The 21,659-nt window shown below is 38.8% G+C and overlaps 2 protein-coding genes across 5 annotated transcripts in view; both read right to left on the minus strand.

Moving 5' to 3' along the window:
• Window positions 1-9,682, minus strand: part of XRN1 (5'-3' exoribonuclease 1) — a 123,219-nt gene extending 113,537 nt beyond the window's left edge. For both annotated transcript variants that reach the window (XM_086674450.1, XM_086674449.1), the window contains exons 1-2: window positions 9,495-9,682; window positions 526-758 (exon numbers count right to left, since the gene is read on the minus strand). In XM_086674450.1, the coding sequence (XP_086530576.1) occupies window positions 526-758; window positions 9,495-9,569 (308 nt within the window). In that variant the 5' untranslated portion in view covers window positions 9,570-9,682. The remainder of the gene's footprint in view (window positions 1-525; window positions 759-9,494) is intronic.
• Window positions 9,683-10,743: 1,061 nt separating this feature from the next.
• The window catches only part of ATR (ATR checkpoint kinase), a 109,905-nt gene continuing 98,989 nt past the window's right edge, over window positions 10,744-21,659 (minus strand). For all 3 annotated transcript variants that reach the window (XM_086674446.1, XM_086674447.1, XM_086674448.1), the window contains 2 exons: window positions 12,325-12,430; window positions 10,744-11,430 (listed from right to left, as the gene is read on the minus strand). In XM_086674446.1, the coding sequence (XP_086530572.1) occupies window positions 11,257-11,430; window positions 12,325-12,430 (280 nt within the window). In that variant the 3' untranslated portion in view covers window positions 10,744-11,256. The remainder of the gene's footprint in view (window positions 11,431-12,324; window positions 12,431-21,659) is intronic.

A 21,659-nucleotide genomic window follows, 5' to 3' on the forward strand; every position in this document is an offset into this window, starting at 1 on the left:
AAATCTATTTTCTCTTCCTTATGATTTTTCTAATAACATTTTCTTTTCTCTAAGCTTACTTTATTGTAAGAATACAGTATATAATACATATAACATACAAAATATGTGTTTATTGCTTATGTTATTGCTAAGGCTTCCAGTTAATAACAGACTATTAGTAGTTAAGTTCTGGGAGAATCAAGTTATATGCACATTTTATATGCGCGGGGATTGGTGCCCCTGACCACTGCATTGTTCAAGGGTCAATTGTACCACTATTATCAAGGAGAAGTTTAAAAATTTACGAATGAAAACAATAGTAACTTTACACAGCCCAACACAGCTTTGAGAATGACACTTCACTTCAGTTACTAATTTGTTTACTTGACTGATATAATGTGACATAATCAGTTATTTCCATTTCTGGGGGAATTTAGGCAGAAAAGAAACATGAAAAGAAGATGCACTGCATTAAGCCAATTATCTTTAAAATAATACATTTTATTAATCTAAAGAGTATTCTCAAATAAACCACAAATGCTTTACCTAAAACGCCTCCCACGCTGCTGGTTCATCTTTGCTCGAGGAGCCACACCATCAACAGCCATAAAGAACACTTTCCTAGGTTTAATGATGCGAAACAACACCTCCAAGTAGTGAAAAATATCAGTAAAGATTTTATCGTCTGAAATTCTGAAGTGAACATCATCATCATTAGGATGGGAACATTGATGTATAATTCCATTCATGTCCAGGTACAAGTTGTCAAATTCAGGAATCTAAAAAACAGAAAAATGACAGAAATCATTACTATAACCAACTATGGATATCTAAGTGTGTGTATATATATATATATATATATATATATATATATATATATATATATATATACACACAATGAAGTATTACTCAGCAATTAAAAAGAATGAAATCTTGTCATTTGCAACTACGTGGATGGAACTAGAGGGTATTATGCTAAGCAAAATTTCTCAGTCAGAGAAAGACAAAAATCATATGACTTCACTCATATGAGGACTTTATGAGACAAAACAGATGAACAAGGGAAGGGAAGCAAAAAATATAAAAACAGGGAGGGGGATAAAACATAAGAGGCTCTTAAATATGGAGAACAAATAGAGCGTTGCTGGAGGGGTTGTGGGAGGGGGGTATGGGCTAAATGGGCAAGGAGCTTAAGGAATCTACTCCTCAAATCATTGCTGCTCCATGTGCTAAGTTAGATGTAAACTATAAAAATAAATAAATTATAGAAAGAAATAAAATAAAATAAAGTAAAATAAAATAAAATAAAATAAAAGTACATTCAAGATTTACTGTTTGCTTCAAGAAATCTGAAAACCTGGATCAAAATCTCAAGGTGATTTTTTTGAGAGGGTGGGGGTACTTTACAAAGTGATTCCACTTTCCTTAGGAGAACAAACAAGCAAGGAAGAATATTAAAAAGTAATGAAGGAGGGGTGCCTGGGTGGCTCAGTCAGTTAAGTGTCCGACTTTGGCCCAGGTCATGATCTCATGGTTCGAGGGTTTGAGCCCCACATCAGACTCTATGCTGACAGCTCAGGGCCTGGAGCCTGCTTCAGATTCTGTGTCTCCCTCTCTCTGCCCCTCCCCTGCTCGTACTCTGTCTCTCTCTCTCAAAAATAAACATTAAAAAGTAATGAAAGAAATCTGCTTTATATATTAAGAATTATGAAGGTTTGATTGAACCAAATAGTTTAGAAGCAGTCCAAGTGTATACAGAAATGTAGTATATAAGAGGCATCTTAAACCAGTGAAAGAAAGGGATGGGGCACCTAACTAACAATTTGGAAATAAAACAGTTGGAAATATAAGATGTATTTCATCTTATAACAGAATAAATTCCAGAAGGATTAAAAATTTTAATGTGAGAAATATAAGTAAAAAAACTATATACAAAAATTATGGTAATTTTAGGGTGGAGAAAGCCAGATATCATAAACCAAATGGTGAAGTTGGCAATCTAAAAATGTATTTTTACCTCTATAAGGTTAAAAAAAAAAAAAGTGCCATAAACAAGATCAACTGAAAATGACAAAATGCAGGGAAATGCTTATCAATCAGGATAAGGTCCACATTCCCAATATACAAAAATTTCTCAAATGTAAATAAGAAAAAGAGCAAATTTTAAAAGCATGGAAAATGCACAGCAATTCAAAAAAGAAGAGACACTAAAGTGTGATAAACACATGAAAAATTGTTTAACATCCCAAAATTTCAAATTAAAATAATGTATCATTTTTCCGGGGTGCCTGGGTTAGTTGAGTGTCGGACTTCAGCTCAGGTCATGAACTCATAGTCTGTGGGTTTGAGTCCTGCGTCGGGCTCTATGCTGACAGCCCAGAGACTGGCGCCTGCTTCAGATTCCGTGTCTCTGTCTCTCTCTGCCCCTCCCCTGCTCATGCTCTGTCTTTTTGTCTCTCAAAAATAAACATTAAAAAACATATGTCATTTTTCTGATCATGTTAGCAAAGATTAGAAAGAATGACGTTACCCAGTTATTGGCAGGTTGTGGGGAAATGGATATTTCATGTTATTAAAAGTTAATACCTGGCATTTATTAAGCACTTATTATTAGGTGCCAAAAGTTGGGCCAAATATTTACATTCATTATCTCACTAAATTATGATATAATAAAAGAGAAATATTTAGATTCCCCATTTTACAGAAGAAGAAAATCAAAGGGCTAGAAAAGAGAGAGAGAAATGGCATTTACATCCAGTAGTCTAGATGGGAATATAAATTAGTGTAACTAATACAAAAATATATATCAGGGGCGCCTGGGTGGCGCAGTCGGTTAAGCGTCCGACTTCAGCCAGGTCATGATCTCGTGGTCCGTGAGTTCCAGCCCCGCGTCAGGCTCTGGGCTGATGGCTCAGAGCCTGGAGCCTGTTTCCGATTCTGTGTCTCCCTCTCTCTGACCCTCCCCCGTTCATGCTGTGTCTCTCTCTGTCCCAAAAATAAATAAACGTTGAAAAAATATATATATATCAAAATTTGAAGCATATAAATCTTTGACCCAGGATTTCTACTACTGGAAATTTATTCTGAGAAATAATAAAAAATATGCACAAAAATGTAAGCATAAGAATATTAATGACAGTACTGTTTGGAAAAGATAAAAAAAGAAATTAAAACACCTAATAACAGGAAATTGATGATGGTACGTCCATCCACACAATGGAATATGACACAGCAATTATAAATTATGATACAGATTCATATTTGACATTAGTAGGTATAATACAGATGGTCAAATGATAAAAGTAGGCTATAAAACAGCAGGTACATTATCCTATTTATAGAAAATATTTATCTACATGTGTATCTGCATATAAAGGTTAGGAGTATATAGAAACAAGATGTTACTGATAGTTAAGCTTAGATGATGGGATTGCACGAGTGGGGGAGAGGGAGAGAGGGAGGGGGGAGGGGAGGAGGGAGAGAGGGAGAGAGGGAGGGAGGGAGGGAGGGGGAGAGAGAGAGAGAGAGAGAGAGAGAGAGAGAGAGAGAGAGAGAGAGAGAATCCCAAGCAAGCTCCACGCTCAGCTCAATGTGAGACTCGATCCCACGACCCCAGGGCTTTGACCCGAGCTGAAATCAAGAGTGAGACGCTCAACTGACTGAGCCACCTAGGTGCCCTTCAGTTGTTTTTTATTTTCCTTTGGACGATGTAACAGCTTTTGCATCTTTCTGTATTATATTTACATAATGGGCACAACCTTTATAATCTGCAAAAAAACCTGTAATCGTCCTTTTAGAAAAGAAATTTTAAAAATTCTCTTAGGTTTCAGATTAGTAAAAAAAAAAAAACATAATGATTGAGTAATCACTGGCTAATTTGCAGTGAAGAAAATGAGAACATGCAATAGAATTTTGCTCCTTCAAAAATACATAATACTAGAAGAGGGAGGGATGGAGGGAGGGGGAGAGAGAGAGAGACAGAGACAGAGAGACAGAGAGAAATCCAAGAAAAAGACTCTTAACTATAGAGAACAAACTAAGGGTTACCAGAGGGGAGGTAGGTGGGGGGGGGGGGGGGGAATATGTGAAACAGGTGATGGGGATTAAGGAGTGCACTTGTGATGAGCACCAGGTGTTGTATGGAAGTAATTTTTACACCTGAAACTAACTGCACAGTATGTTAACTAACAGGAATTTAAATAAAACTTGGGGGAAAAAGACATAATACTGAGTTGTTACATCTGTAAATTAGCAGTTCTGAGGTTATCTTCTACTTTCACCTCTCCTCACCCCTGTATCTAATTAATCACTGAGGTTTTGTTTTTTAAATTTAACTTCCGAAATGTTCCTATCATCTTGCCCTCCTAATCATTCCCGTTGTCTTGGGCAATCTCATCATTTTCTCCATTCCCAGATTGCCTGCCTTAGTTCAAGCCCTCAGTTTTCCAACTGGACTGCTTGCTTAGTTTTTTCTCTCATCACAGCGTGGCCATTTTTCCAAAACATAATTTGATCATGTTGCTTCCTTACTTAAACCCACATGATATCTTAAACCTTTAATGCCACAAAAGGTTCTGTATAATTTGGCTGTTCTCTCTCCCACCAATTCCATATTCTTTCCTGTTTCCATATATATTCCACAAGCTAACTACACACAGTACATTCCTTAGAAAGCCCTAAATGTACTGGGCTGTTTAAAACCCCTGTGATGTTACAGATGCTGCTCCTACTTCCTGAAACACTTTTCTTTCCTTTTGCTCTTTCTTCTGCTGCTCTTGTAGATTTTGACTCAACTTTCAAGATCCAGCTCAGGCATCTTAAAAAAAAATTTTTTTTAACATTTATTTTTGAGAGACAGAGACAGAAAATGAGCAGGGGAAGGGGTAGTGAGAGAGGGAGACATGGAATCTGAAGCAGGCTCCAGGCTCTGAGCTATTAGTACAGAGCCTGACAAGGGGCTCGAACCCACGAACTGCGAGATCATGATCTGAGCTGAAGTCGGAAGCTTAACCAACTAAGCCACACAGGTGCTCCAATCCAGCATAAGTAAATATCTTTGTCTGAAAGCTTTCCCCTACTTACCTAAGGGGAAACGATGCTTCTTTCTCTATGTCATATCTTATTTTTGTGTTCCCAATGCATACAAGAATGCCAGGCACATACATTTACATGCACTATACATTCTTGTTGAATGCTTAATGTAATGTCCTGCTAGCAGGAAAGGACAGACATTATACTTAAGCATTTGGTCATGTTTAGAACTCTTGGCACACTGCCTGACAAAGAGTAGCAAATAAAAAATATTTAATAATCAAAAAATGAAGCTCTGCCTTTATTGAATGTGACAGCACATGTGTAACACTCACTTTTTTTTTTTAATTTTAGAGACAGAAGGAAAGTGTGAGCTGGAGAGAGGGGCAGGGGGAGGGAGAGGGAGGGAGAGAGAGGGAGAGAGAGGGAGAGAGAGGGGGGAGAGAGAGAGAGAGAGCGAGAGAGAATCGTAAGCAGGCTCCATGTTCAGCCCGGAGCCCAACATAGGGCTTGATTGTGGCATTGACCCTGGCATCAATGACCTGAGTGGAACTGAATGAGCCACCCAGGCACCCCAACACTCACTTCATTCACACTGCTTTAAATTGTGGTTAAGTATTCACATTTTAGTATCCACTATTCTCAAAACAGTAGTTTCTTTTTGTTAGTATAACTTTGTATCCTGTTTAGCGCTGCTACAAAATGCCTTTTTCATAAAGACAATATAAAATTTACTTTTCAAAAGAGCTGTTAGCAATTCTTTTTTCTCAGTTCTTTAATCCTATTTATCTTAAACAATCCCAAGATTTTGTTGCTTCATTTTTTAATACGCATGTTTTAAAACGTACTAAATATACAACATATATTTTAATATGCAATGTTTTTATATACTATGTATTCTTTATAGGTTATATAATATGCTAGAGGTAATAAGTTCATTCACTCAATAAACTTACTTAAGATCTATTATGTACCACAAAAGATGAAGTTGTAATGAGGAACATATATATAATGAAAACTTAACCCTTACAAAACAAAGGTCATACAAACAAGATTATAAACTCTTGGAACATATGCAGTTCTCTTTGTGATTACAATCTAGTACAGTGCTATTATAATAGCTAAGATCTGTTAAGCACTTGCCATGTACTAGACAGATTTAAATGCTTTACAGTTAACCCTTGAACAACATGCGTTTGAATTTAACAGGTCTACTTATATGTGGACTTTTTTCAATAAATACAGTACAGTACTGTAAATGTATTTTCCTTATGATTTTCTTAACATTTTCTTTTCTCTAGCTTATTTTATTGTAAGAATACAGTATATAATACATTTAACATACAAAATATGTGTTAATTGACTGTTTATGTTATTAGTAAGGCTTCCAGTGAACAGTAGGCTATTAGTAGTTAATTTTGGGGGGAGTCAAAGTTATACTTGGATTTTCGACTGTGTGGGGGCTTGGAGGGGGCCGGTGCTCTCAATCCCAGTTTCAAGAATCAACTGTATGTGCATTCACATATGTAATCATAGCAATCCTAGTAGTATTATCTCCATTTTGTAGTTGAGAAAACTGAGTCACAAGAAGACTGAGTCACTCACCCATAGCTAGTGAAATGTTGGAGCTAAATTTTAAACCAAGCTGAACTGCATGAGAGCAGTGTTTCTTAATCTTTCTTTCATTACTGCTCTTCTTCCAGGTAGTTCTTAATACTTGTTTTTCCTTAATATCTTCCAGTGGAATTTTAATACCACAGACATACTGTATTATCTGTTCACATACTAAGGCACTTTAATATGTAAAGTTCCACCCTCTCAACAATTTTGGTTCCCTTGTTCCTGTTCATAATGCATACTCTAGTGCCTTCAATTTTTAAAACTGTGGTAAAATATACGTAACATAAAATTTGCCATCTTAACCATTTTTTTTAAGTTTACTTATTTTGAGAGAGACAGAGTGCGCGCAAGTGGGGGAGGGCAGAGAGAGAGAGAGAGAGAGAGAGAGAGAGAGACACTCCCAAGCAGGCTCTGGACTGTCGGTACAGAGCCCAAAGTGGGGCCTGAACTCAGGAACCATGAGATCATGACCTGAGCCAAAATCAAGGGTCAAATGCCTAACCAACTGAGCCACCCAGGCGCTCCCATCTTAACCATTTTTAAGCACACAGTTCAGTAGTGTTAAGTGCATGCACATTGTTATGCTAGAGCCTGCAATTTTAAAGCCAAGCTTCTATGCATTTGCTACAAATTGCACAGAAGGAAACACAAGCTGACATTTCCATTTTAAAGTGTCTGCTCTTGTATAGGGGGGCATATCTGTTTTCTCTTTTACTGTATTTGCCTCAGAATGATGCCTTGGCAAGTCAGTTACGAGAATTCACAGGAGGCCAAATAGTCCTATCCTTTAAAACCCCTTAGTTACAAATACTCCTATGTAATTGGCCTACACAGTCTTTTAGTGAATATTCTGCAGTTCTCCTGTTCTCAGGTCCATCAGCTGTTGCCTCATTACTTCCTTTTTTCTCTTGCAGGGATGCCAACACCAACTGGGGCTAGAAACTATTGGTATTTTGTCCTCACCTACTTATATTTGGGTTCATAGGGATACGATGTCATGTGGTTTTGTCATAAATGTTCCGTAGATTTCAAACTTTGCTACCTACTTCATTTGTTTTTATGTGTGGATTCAGAGAGACCAAAAACTATGCTGTTATCATCACCATCACCATCTTCCCACAACCTATTCCTCTTCCCAACCCCTTCCTCCCAGGACTAGCTTTTGAATCACTGTGACTTACTTAGTCTTACCATCTTTTAAATACTGCTTAAGAGAGTAGCTGGTAACTCTTTAGAACATTTGCTCTTTTTGTTGTTGTTGTTAACTACACAAATCAAACATCTGTGAAAGACAGTACTTTGATAAGCCAAGTTTTAAGCCTTTTTAAATCTATCATAAAATTGCCTTTAAGAGATTATTTTTTGTTCTTCAGTAAAAAAAAAAAAAAAATCCTCAAGATGTTAAGAATCAAAGACAGTTTCATCAAACCAAATTCTGTACCAAAGAGTACAGAGTAAAAATACCATTGAACAAATTATGTTATTAAGCCAATCTGAGTAACAATCACATTTCTTCACTTCGGAGATAAAGTGACTGATGCACGGCAGGCACTCAGCTATTTGTTGAATGAATGACCCAGGAAAAGCCAAAACTGGTTGTCTCCATTTCAGCAATGTACTTAGTAACCCTTTTTAACCCTCTTCTCTGGAAAGAAATGTCTCCCTAAATCTCACTCAATCCATGTTTCAAATAAATGAAAGATAAACTATTGTTTTGGGATTCTTTAAGTTTTTCTTCATATACCAAAACTGACTCGAATCCAACAACAAAGAATCCCTTCTGGAAGTTTAAGCCTATCTTTATGCTTATAGTACTTGTAAAAAGATTAACCCATAATTTAATAAACAGCATGATGGTTTGGGCTGGATTATTTCCCCCCACTATTAACACAATGTTATCCATCATTACTGATTCAATTAGCTATACAAATATCAAAACTTTTTTCCTGTAAAATATAAAATGGACAAGAAATCTATCCAAATCATTAAATGTGATAAACACGAATACATCACCCAAAGCCTAATAGATAACTGCTTGCTATTTCTTTTCACAGTTCCACTATATAAACACTTCTGGAATCTACACAAAAAACGTCGCACTGGGATATTATTACATGCCGGATTATAAACCAGACACTACTATTACTACTATCAGTGCTCTAGCAATCCATTTCTTTTTCTCCTCTCTCTCTCACACGCGCGCACACACACACTCACACAGTGAAGCCTCCAATTAACTGCCGCTGCCGGTCCAAGTGTATTTTGTTTCTTTTGGAACTCGGGATTCGTACGGCCTTTGGGGTGATCGAAAAAGAGTAACAAAAGGTATCATAAATATGAACCATCAGCCAGGTCAAAGCGTCTAGGCGTTGGGGGTGGGGTGGGATGCAGGTCCTGATAAAGGAAAGTAAACAAGGTGACTCAACTGCGGAGGAAGTTATTATCGTTGGTACGTGGGTCTGTTGCTTTGGGGTGGGGGAATGGGAGGTACTCAGGACACCCGCTCGGGCTCTGCTGTCTCTATAAGGGAAGACGCAGCTCCTTGAGCAGGAAAGGAAAGAATTCATTACAGCGTTCCTCCCCAGGATTTAATTTCGGAATCGCGGAAGGCCCTGCCCGGCAGCAAAGCTGTCAGTGTCACAACTGCCGCGATCCCCGTGACTCTGCCCAGAGAAACGAAACCTGCGTCTTCGCCCCATTCAGAGCATCAGGATATCCTCAAACCTTCTCTTCCCCTCTCTTTGCCGCTCATCCAGCAGACGACGAGCAGAAAGAGGAGGCTGGGGAGCCCAGTCCCAGGGTGGAGAGGGCCGCGGGGCCCCGGGTTCTGGGCCTTCTGAGCCGCTGCCCCCTCGCTCACCCACCTGATGCTCTTTCACCACTTCACTGAGGCAGGGATACCGCTCCGAGATCCATCGGTAAAACTTGGGGACTCCCATCTCGACCGTCAACACTAATTCCAATCAGGGCCAAACCGAAACCAAACGCCCCGCCGGGGCCTACGCCGCAGCCTCTGGCCGTCGCTCCGCCGATGACAACACACCGCTCGCCCGACCATAGAGAGCGCTCGCCGGGCCTAGAGCGGCCGATTCGAGGCCGCATCCCCGGGGCGGGGCTCTAATCCTAGCAGCCGCCGAACGGCGGTGGTTACGTTCAAGAGCAAGGCGGCGTTTTGGTGCGTGAAACTTTGTTCTGGAAATGCCGGTTGATGGAACTGTGCTTTATAAATGGACGTGGAAGTGCTGTAAAAACCTCACGAGCCTGCTGGAAGATTTTTGGAACACTGATTTTTGTCCTGATTGCTTGTGTCCTGGGATTACTAAACTCCATATTTTTCAACACTGATTTGGGAAGATCTGGTGATTTGGTTGTTTGGCGACGGGTGAAGCGTTTCTCTGAGGAATTGGTTTAGTTTTGTTTGGCGAGGGAGAGGTTTTTTCCTTTGAGGAATATAACTCTATAACAAAGTCTCTTTTAAAAACGCTTTTTTTCCGAATTATTTGAAAAAATTTCCTAACTCCTCTCGTAACCCCCAGCCAGCTTCCTCAACTCACCGTTAGGCCCCCAAAGGTAATTATATATACTTATTTTCACATTCATGTCTCCTGGTTTATCGTGTTTTTCCCCCATCACACTCTAAACTGTATAGTGAAGCATAATTCTATCAAGCGAACTTAAGTAAAATTCTGTTATGGTGAATTTTCCATTTGAATGTAATAACCTCATTACTTTTAAGTATTGTGAATTATTTTAAATCTCCTGAAAATTTACAAAAAATTAACATTAAAATACCTTTAATTTTAAAATATTAACGAAATTTTAACTGTCTTCTAAGACCACTAGATTCTGTATTCTGGTAAACTCTCAGTATGGCAGCATCTTTAAAATTACATTAGTTTTCATAGTCATACTCTTTTTTTCCTATTACATTTTCAACCATACAAAAAAAAGAGTCTTATTAAGTGAACTTGATGTGTGCTTTATGTTTATATGTTTCACTAGACTGGACAGTCAGTTCCTAGAGGCAGGGGAGGTAGCTTGGTGCATAAATCTAGCATAGTGCTTTGTCCATAGTATTTATTCAATAATTTTTTTTTTGTTCAAATGAATGCTTTTTAAAAAACATTTTTTAAAGTTTTATTTATTTTTTTTAAGTAATCTCCACACCTAACATGGGGCTCCAACTCACAACCCTGAGATCAAGGATCACATGCCAGTCAGGCACCACTCAAATGAATCCTTATGCTAGCTAGTACTTAAAATCAGAGTTGTAAAATGCAATGAGACTGGCTTGTTTAAATACATCTTTTTAGAGCATAAAAGCCTAAGATGTTACATTTCTCCAGTTATAATGAACATATATTAAGAAAGCAGTTTTCTCTCTCTCTGCTCCTACCCCACTCACACTCCTTCAGAAATATTAAAATTTTTTTTAAAACAAAATTTATTTCTTAATAACAACATATATTATTTTAAATATTATTAACAATAAGGGAGTTAATACCAGTTGCTCTGAGAACATAAACTTATTTATGTTGTACTTTAGAACTGAATAGATATAATCACAGATTAATACCAAATGCATTAATTTTAGATAATTAACATATTCTTTGAAGTAATTTCATTTCACATATATGGAGTCCAACCAAGGTACATCTGGCATAGTAAGTTTTCATCAGTAGCTTCTTGTATAAGGTAATGCACATGTCCTTCAATAGATAACGGCAGCCCTGTCACTCTATTTCGGGTCTTGATTACACCTTGCAGTCGCTGCTCGATGTCAAGAACATGGGTCTTGGCCTATAAGAAGAAATTAAAAATCGTAAGAGCTAAGACCCCAATAACACGTGGATGTTGATCACTTGAAATTACTACTTTTCTGTTATTTAACAAATGTTTATATCCTTTTATGGATCATTACCCTTTTTGTAAAACCAAAGACAAAAGAAATGAAACAAATACTACATGAGATACTGATTTTGAAGCTTGCGATGTTAGTTATGATTTTATTTCTTTTTAAAGTAATCTCTACACCCAAGGTGGGCCTTGAATTCACAACCCTGAGATCAAGAGTTGCATACTCTACCAGCTGAGCCAGCCAGGTACCATAAAGGCTTGCAACATTAATCTAACATCAACTGATATGGACATGTTTCTGGACTATGTAAAATACCAGGGAATTTCTTCTACATTACAGTTCTAGAAAAATAATAATTTAAAATCGACTCTGAAAATGTTAGGACTTAAATATGTGAATGAATAATAATAGCAACAATACTCTAAAAGCCTAATATTTAGATTACGTTACTATGAGTAAATGGGACTTCTAAGCTACTTGGAATGGTACACATTTCTCTCAATAACAAAAAATATCAAAATGCAAAAGTCAGAATGACGTTATTACAATAATAATCCTTAATCTATTCTCACTAATTAAAAATTATTATCTGCAAACTCTGAGACTTCAACTAATATTAGTACAGAGTGAATTACTACACATTAAAGCTTTGTAAGTTCAGGTAATCTGTGTTCCAAGTTTTTTCCCACTATATCTCATTATTGTGAGCTATCTATAGTTAAACAAGAACTAGCGCTCAGAGTATTCAATGGTCAGTCACTGATAGCATTTAGAATCAATTCTCATTTATAGAGACACACAATGTCAGCTCATATCAAGCTACACCTTCTACTAACCTTTTCATTGACAACTTCCCCGGTTTCATTCAGTGGTGCTTTGGAATGCCCTTTCACTGGTTTACTCCATTCCACCAGAGGATCATGTAGAAAAGTTTTTAAGACACTAAAATGTAAACAAATGTGGTAATGTGATGTTATTTTTGTAAAAGAAGTCTCTTTAAAGTCAGCACCTAGGTGAAAAGTAAGTGAAGGATGAGAAGCTAATGGTAATACTCTTACAACACACATTACTACTGCATCAGTAACATCTGTGAACTTACTGTTTTGGGGTGAGGGACTGAAAGGAAAGAGAGAGGGAAGAGGGAAGGCAGAGAAGGATCTGAGGTATTCTTGGAGAGTAGAGTAAGGTGAGTTCTGTGTGCCATTTCTAAATGCATACTGTGAACTTCAAATACAACTACCTATGGAAAAACCCACTCAGTTTTCTTATAGTCAGTATGTCCAAAACAAAACTCATTACCCTTTCTCAAACTATTTAACGTGTATTCCCCAAATCAGTAAAGAACATCATTCACTCATTTGCTCTGAACAAAAATCTAGGAATCATCCTAGAATTATCAATCCTCTTAACACTCAATTCTACCTCCTAAACCCCTTTAGAACCCTTCTACTTACCTTCATTTCTACTGTCACTACCTCATCCAATGCACCATCATTTTTCTCTGAGTTACTCTAATAGTCCTCTAACTGGTTTTCTGGTCTCTAGCCCAAACTGCAACTGTAATTTTTCTACAGTGCAAAATATGATTTCATTTTCTCTTTTTAAAATTTCTTCTTAAAAGTTTAAACGTGTAAACCAGCCCCATGTGGACTTTTCATAATCTAGCCCTGCTCATCTAGGCACCATGATCATAGCACCATCTACTCAAAGTCTACCCTCTAGAAAACAAAATTATATTTCTTAGGCAGTCCATGCCTTCACTTGCCTTGATATTTCTATCACTCAGAATACTCTTCCCGTTTGACAGTCAATTCCATTTATCTTTAAGGTTTCAGCTACTTCCTCCAGAAATTATTTCCTGACTTCCTCCAATTGGGATAGGAGCTCTTAGTATTTCACAAGATACTATACTTCCTCTTTCAGAGAATTTGCCTTCTCCTATGTCTAACTAACCAGTATGTTATACCAAAATGTATGGTAAACAGCTTGAAAGAAAGAAGGTGGATACATGAGCTTTAAAAGTCCTTTTTAAAAACTACATACTACAGCTAACATGTTTAATGGTGAAACTTCTATACCCCCAAGATTAGGAACAAGATAAAGATGTAGACCTCTCACCTTGTCTATCTGACATTCATTTTGCTAGGGCAATTAGGCAAGAAAAACAAGGCATGAGATTGGAAAGGAAAAAGTAAAACAATTTTTATCTGCAGACAATGTGCTGTTATAGAGAGAAAAATCTTAAGGTACCTACAAAATAACTATTAGAACTAATAAATGAGTTCAGCAAAATTTGCAAGATAGGGATAAATATACAAAAATCTAACACGAAAAATGAATACAAAAATGAAATAAAGAAGAAATTCCATTTAGCATAGTATTTAAAAAACACGTAGAAGCACATTTAAAAAAATACAAGACTTGAAAACTAAAAATTATAAAACACTATTGAAAGAAATTACAGAAGAATTAAATAAATGAAAAGACATCCAATGTTCATGGTTCAGAAGACTCAACATTTTTGAAATGACAATACTCCACAAACTAACAGATTCAATGCCATACTTATTAACATCCAGGTTGGCTTTTTGCAGAAGTTGACAAGATGACCTTAAAATTCCGGAAATGCAAAGAATAGCCAAACAATCTTGAAAAAGAAAAAGTTGGAGCACTCACAATTCCAAATTTCAAAATTTACTACAAAGATACAGTGATCAAGATAATGTGTTATAGGCATATGGTTACACATAGAGATCAAGAGAACAAAATTGAAGAGTCCAGAAATAAAGTCTTACATATATGCTCAACTGATTTTTCATAGAAGTGCCAAGACAATTAAATGAAGAATAATATTTTCAAAAAATAGTGTGAGGAAAACTTGGATCCGCACACTCAAAAGAATAAATATGGACCCCTACCTCACACTAGAAACACAAAATAACTGAAAATGACCATAGATCTAAATATAAGAGCTAAAACTACAAAACACTTAAAAGAAAACAGAGGCATAACTGTTCATGATTTGGATTATGCAACAGTTTCTTAAATGACACCAAAAGCACAAACAACAATAAAGATAGATAAATTGAAGGAAATCAAAGGCATCAAAATTGGCAAAGATGAAGTCAAGCTTTCGCTTTTTGCAGATGACATGATACTATACATGGAAAATCCGAAAGACTCCACCAAAAGTCTGCTAGAACTGATACATGAATTCAGCAAAGTTGGCAGGATACAAAATCAATGTACAGAAATCAGTTGCATTCTTATACACTAACAATGAAGCAACAGAAAGACAAATGAAGAAACTGATCCCATTCACAATTGCACCAAGAAGCATAAAATACCTAGGAATAAATCTAACCAAAGATGTAAAGGATCTGTATGCTGAAAACTATAGAAAGCTTATGAAGGTAATTGAAGAAGATTTAAAGAAATGGAAAGACATTCCCTGCTCATGGATTGGAAAAATAAATATTGTCAAAATGTCAATACTACCCAAAGCTATCTACACATTCAATGCAGTCCCAATCAAAATTGCACCAGCATTCTTCTCGAAACTAGAAGAAGCAATCCTAAAATTCATATGGAACCACAAAAGGCCCCGAATAGCCAAAGGAATTTTGAAGAAGAAGACCAAAGCAGGAGGCATCACAATCCCAGACTTTAGCCTCTACTACAAAGCTGTAATCATCAAGACAGCATGGTATTGGCACAAAAACAGACACATAGACCAATGGAATAGAATAGAAACCCCAGAACTAGACCCACAAACGTATGGCCAACTCATCTTTGACAAAGCAGGAAAGAACATCCAATGGAAAAAAGACAGCCTCTTTAACAAATGGTGCTGGGAGAACTGGACAGCAACATGCAGAAGGTTGAAACTAGACCACTTTCTCACACCATTCACAAAAATAAACTCAAAATGGATAAAGGACCTGAATGTGAGGCAGGAAACCATCAAAACCTTAGAGGAGAAAGCAGGAAAAGACCTCTCTGACCTCAGCCGTAGCAATCTCTTACTCGACACATCCCCAAAGGCAAGGGAATTAAAAGCAAAAGTGAATTACTGGGACCTTATGAAGATAAAAAGCTTCTGCACAGCAAAGGAAACAACCAACAAAACTAAAAGGCAACCAACGGAATGGGAAAAGATATTTGCAGATGACATATCGGACAAAGGGCTAGTATCCAAAATCTATAAAGAGCTCACCAAACTCCACACCCGAAAAACAAATAACCCAGTGAAGAAATGGGCAGAAAACATGAATAGACACTTCTCTAAAGAAGACATCCGGATGGCCAACAGGCACATGAAAAGATGTTCAGCGTCACTCCTTATCAGGGAAATACAAATCAAAACCACACTCAGGTATCACCTCACGCCAGTCAGAGTGGCCAAAATGAACAAATCAGGAGACTATAGATGCTGCAGAGGATGTGGAGAAACGGGAACCCTATTGCACTGTTGGTGGGAATGCAAATTGGTGCAGCCGCTCTGGAAAGCAGTGTGGAGGTTCCTCAGAAAATTAAAAATAGACCTACCCTGAGAGAGGGAAGATGGCGGCGTAGGAGGACGCTGGGCTCACCGCGCGTCCTGCTGATCACTTAGATTCCACCTACACCTGCCTAAATAACCCAGAAAACCACCAGAGGATTAGCAGAACGGAGTCGCCGGAGCCAAGCGCAGACGAGAGGCCCACGGAAGAGGGTAGGAAGGGCGGCGAGGCGGTGCGCGCTCCACGGACTGGCGGGAGGGAGCCGGGGCGGAGGGGCGGCTCGCCAGCCAAGCAGAGCCCCCGAGTCTGGCTTGCAAAAAGCGGAGGGGCCTGACGGACTGTGTTCCGACAGCAAGCACGACTTAGCGTCTGGGAGGTCATAAGTTAACAGCTCTGCTCAGAAAGCGGGAAGGCTGGAGGACAAAGGGAAGGAGATCTGCTGAGCCCCCGGACGACAGAGCTCAGTTTGGTGGGGAACAAAGGCGCTCGCCAGCGCCATCTCCCCTGCCCATCCCCCAGCCAAAATCCCAAAGAGAACCAGTTCCTGCCAGGGAACTTGCTCGCTCCGCGCGCAAACACCCAACTCTGCGCTTCTGCGGAGCCAAACCTCCGGCAGCGGATCTGACTCCCTCCTGCTGCCACAGGGCCCCTCCTGAAGAGGATCACCTAAGGAGAAGCAAGCTAAGCCTGCCCCTCCTGCCCCTATGCACCTTGCCTACCCACCCCAGCTAAGACGCCAGATCCCCAGCATCACAAGCCTGGCAGTCTGCAAGTAGCCCAGACAGGCCACCCCACCCCACAGTGAATCCCGCCCCTAGGAGAGGGGAAGAGAAGGCACGCACCAGTCTGACTGTGGACACAGCGGTGGGCTGGGGGCAGACATCAGGTCTGACTGCGGCTCCGCCCACGAACTCCAGTTATACACCACAGCACAGGGGAAGTGCCCTGCAGGTCCTCACCACGCCAGGGACTATCCAAAATGACCAAGCGGAAGAATTCCCCTCAGAAGAATCTCCAGGAAATAACAACAGCTAATGAGCTGATCAAAAAGGATTTAAATAATATAACAGAAAGTGAATTTAGAATAATAGTCATAAAATTAATCGCTGGGCTTGAAAACAGTATAGCGGACAGCAGAGAATCTCTTGCTACAGAGATCAAGGGGCTAAGGAACAGTCACGAGGAGCTGAAAAACGCTTTAAACGAAATGCATAACAAAATGGAAACCACCACAGCTCGGATTGAAGAGGCAGAGGAGAGAATAGGTGAACTAGAAGATAAAGTTATGGAAAAAGAGGAAGCTGAGAAAAAGAGAGATAAAAAAATCCAGGAGTACGAGGGGAAAATTAGAGAACTAAGTGATACACTAAAAAGAAATAATATACGCATTATTGGTATCCCAGAGGAGGAAGAGAGAGGGAAAGGTGCTGAAGGGGTACTTGAAGAAATAATAGCTGAGAACTTCCCTGAACTGGGGAAGGAAAAAGGCATTGAAATCCAAGAGGCACAGAGAACTCCCTTCAGACGTAACTTGAATCGATCTTCTGCACGACATATCATAGTGAAACTGGCAAAATACAAGGATAAAGAGAAAATTCTGAAAGCAGCAAGGGGTAAACGTGCCCTCACATATAAAGGGAGACCTATAAGACTCGTGACTGATCTCTCTTTTGAAACTTGGCAGGCCAGAAAGAATTGGCACGAGATTTTCAGTGTGCTAGACAGAAAAAATATGCAGCCGAGAATCCTTTATCCAGCAAGTCTGTCATTTAGAATCGAAGGAGAGATAAAGGTCTTCCCAAACAAACAAAAACTGAAGGAATTTGTCACCACTAAACCGGCCCTACAAGAGATCCTAAGGGGGACCCTGTGAGACAAAGTACCAGAGACATCACTACAAGCATAAAACATACAGACATCACAATGACTCTAAACCCATACCTTTCTATAATAACACTGAATGTAAATGGATTAAATGCGCCAACCAAAAGACATAGGGTATCAGAATGGATAAAAAAACAAGACCCATCTATTTGCTGTCTACAAGAGACTCATTTTAGACCTGAGGACACCTTTAGATTGAGAGTGAGGGGATGGAGATCTATTTATCATGCTACTGGAAGCCAAAAGAAAGCTGGAGTAGCCATCCTTATATCAGACAAACTAGACTTTAAATTAAAGGCTGTAACAAGAGATGAAGAAGGACATTATATAATAGTGACAGGGTCTATCCATCAGGAAGAGCTAACAATTATAAATGTCTATGCACCGAATACCGGAGCGCCCAAATATATAAAACAATTACTCATAAACATAAGCAACCTTATTGATAAGAATGTGGTAATTGCAGGGGACTTTAACACCCCACTTACAGAAATGGATAGATCAACTAGACACACGGTCAATAAAGAAACAAGGGCCCTGAATGAGACATTGGATCAGATGGACTTGACAGATATATTTAGAACTCTGCATCCCAAAGCAACAGAATATACTTTCTTCTCGAGTGCACATGGAACATTCTCCAAGATAGATCATATACTGGGTCACAAAACAGCCCTTCATAAGTTTACAAGAATTGAAATCATACCATGCATACTTTCAGACCACAATGCTATGAAGCTTGAAATCAACCACAGAAAAAAGTCTGGAAAACCTCCCAAAGCATGGAGGTTAAAGAACACCCTACTAACGAATGAGTGGGTCAACCAGGCAATTAGAGAAGAAATTAAAAAATATATGGAAACAAACGAAAATGAAAATACAACAATCCAAACGCTTTGGGATGCAGCGAAGGCAGTCCTGAGAGGAAAATACATTGCAATCCAGGCCTATCTCAAGAAACAAGAAAAATCCCAAATACAAAATCTAACAGCACACCTAAAGGAAATAGAAGCAGAACAGCAAAGGCAGCCTAAACCCAGCAGAAGAAGAGAAATAATAAAGATCAGAGCAGAAATAAACAATATAGAATCTAAAAAAACTGTAGAGCAGATCAACGAAACCAAGAGTTGGTTTTTTGAAAAAATAAACAAAATTGACAAACCTCTAGCCAGGCTTCTCAAAAAGAAAAGGGAGATGACCCAAATAAATAAAATCATGAATGAAAATGGAATTATTACAACCAATCCCTCAGAGATACAAACAATTATCAGGGAATACTATGAAAAATTATATGCCAACAAATTGGACAACCTGGAAGAAATGGACAAATTCCTGAACACCCACACTCTTCCAAAACTCAATCAGGAGGAAATAGAAAGCTTGAACAGACCCATCACCAGCGAAGAAATTGAATCGGTTATCAAAAATCTCCCAACAAATAAGAGTCCAGGACCAGATGGCTTCCCAGGGGAGTTCTACCAGACGTTTAAAGCAGAGATAATACCTATCCTTCTCAAGCTATTCCAAGAAATAGAAAGGGAAGGAAAACTTCCAGACTCATTCTATGAAGCCAGTATTACTTTGATTCCTAAACCAGACAGAGACCCAGTAAAAAAAGAGAACTACAGGCCAATATCCCTGATGAATATGGATGCAAAAATTCTCAATAAGATACTAGCAAATCGAATTCAACGGCATATAAAAAGAATTATTCACCATGATCAAGTGGGATTCATTCCTGGGATGCAGGGCTGGTTCAACATTCGCAAATCAATCAACGTGATACATCACATTAACAAAAAAAAGGAGAAAAACCATATGATCCTGTCAATCGATGCAGAAAAGGCCTTCGACAAAATCCAGCACCCTTTCTTAATAAAAACTCTTGAGAAAGTCGGGATAGAAGGAACATACTTAAAGATCATAAAAGCCATTTATGAAAAGCCCACAGCTAACATCATCCTCAACGGGGAAAAACTGAGAGCTTTTTCCCTGAGATCAGGAACACGACAGGGATGCCCACTCTCACCGCTGTTATTTAACATAGTGCTGGAAGTTCTAGCAACAGCAATCAGACAACAAAAGGAAATCAAAGGCGTCAAAATTGGCAAAGATGAAGTCAAGCTTTCGCTCTTTGCAGATGACATGATATTATACATGGAAAATCCGATAGACTCCACCAAAAGTCTGCTAGAACTGATACATGAATTCAGCAAAGTTGCAGGATACAAAATCAATGTACAGAAATCAGTCGCATTCTTATACACTAACAATGAAGCAACAGAAAGACAAATAAAGAAACTGATCCCATTCACAATTGCACCAAGAAGCATAAAATACCTAGGAATAAATCTAACCAAAGATGTAAAGGATCTGTATGCTGAAAACTATAGAAAGCTTATGAAGGTAATTGAAGAAGATTTAAAGAAATGGAAAGACATTCCCTGCTCATGGATTGGAAGAATAAATATTATCAAAATGTCAATACTACCCAAAGCTATCTACACATTCAATGCAATCCCAATCAAAATTGCACCAGCATTCTTCTCGAAACTAGAACAAGCAATCCTAAAATTCATATGGAACCACAAAAGGCCCCGAATAGCCAAAGTAATTTTGAAGAAGAAGACCAAAGCAGGAGGCATCACAATCCCAGACTTTAGCCTCTACTACAAAGCTGTCATCATCAAGACAGCATGGTATTGGCAGAAAAACAGACACATAGACCAATGGAATAGAATAGAAACCCCAGAACTAGACCCACAAACGTATGGCCAACTCATCTTTGACAAAGCAGGAAAGAACATCCAATGGAAAAAAGACAGTCTCTTTAACAAATGGTGCTGGGAGAACTGGACAGCAACATGCAGAAGGTTGAAACTAGACCACTTTCTCACACCATTCACAAAAATAAACTCAAAATGGATAAAGGACCTGAATGTGAGACAGGAAACCATCAAAACCTTAGAGGAGAAAGCAGGAAAAGACCTCTCTGACCTCAGCCGTAGCAATCTCTTACTCGACACATCCCCAAAGGCAAGGGAATTAAAAGCAAAAGTGAATTGCTGGGACCTTATGAAGATAAAAAGCTTCTGTACAGCAAAGGAAACAACCAACAAAACTAAAAGGCAACCAACGGAATGGGAAAAGATATTTGCAAATGACATATCGGACAAAGGGCTAGTATCCAAAATCTATAAAGAGCTCACCAAACTCCACACCCGAAAAGCAAATAACCCAGTGAAGAAATGGGCAGAAAACATGAATAGACACTTCTCTAAAGAAGACATCCGGATGGCCAACAGGCACATGAAAAGATGTTCAGCGTCGCTCCTTATCAGGGAAATACAAATCAAAACCACACTCAGGTATCACCTCACGCCAGTCAGAGTGGCCAAAATGAACAAATCAGGAGACTATAGATGCTGGAGAGGATGTGGAGAAACGGGAACCCTCTTGCACTGTTGGTGGGAATGCAAATTGGTGCAGCCGCTCTGGAAAGCAGTGTGGAGGTTCCTCAGAAAATTAAAAATAGACCTACCCTATGACCCAGCAATAGCACTGCTAGGAATTTATCCAAGGGACACAGGAGTACTGATGCATAGGGGCACTTGTACCCCAATGTTCATAGCAGCACTCTCAACAATAGCCAAATTATGGAAAGAGCCTAAATGTCCATCAACTGATGAATGGATAAAGAAATTGTGGTTTATATACACAATGGAGTACTACGTGGCAATGAGAAAAAATGAAATATGGCCTTTTGTAGCAACGTGGATGGAACT

The sequence above is a fragment of the Puma concolor genome, chromosome C2 (genome assembly GCF_028749965.1).
Source record: "Puma concolor isolate L17-30 chromosome C2, mPumCon1.1.hap2, whole genome shotgun sequence".
Lineage (NCBI taxonomy): Eukaryota > Metazoa > Chordata > Mammalia > Carnivora > Felidae > Puma > Puma concolor.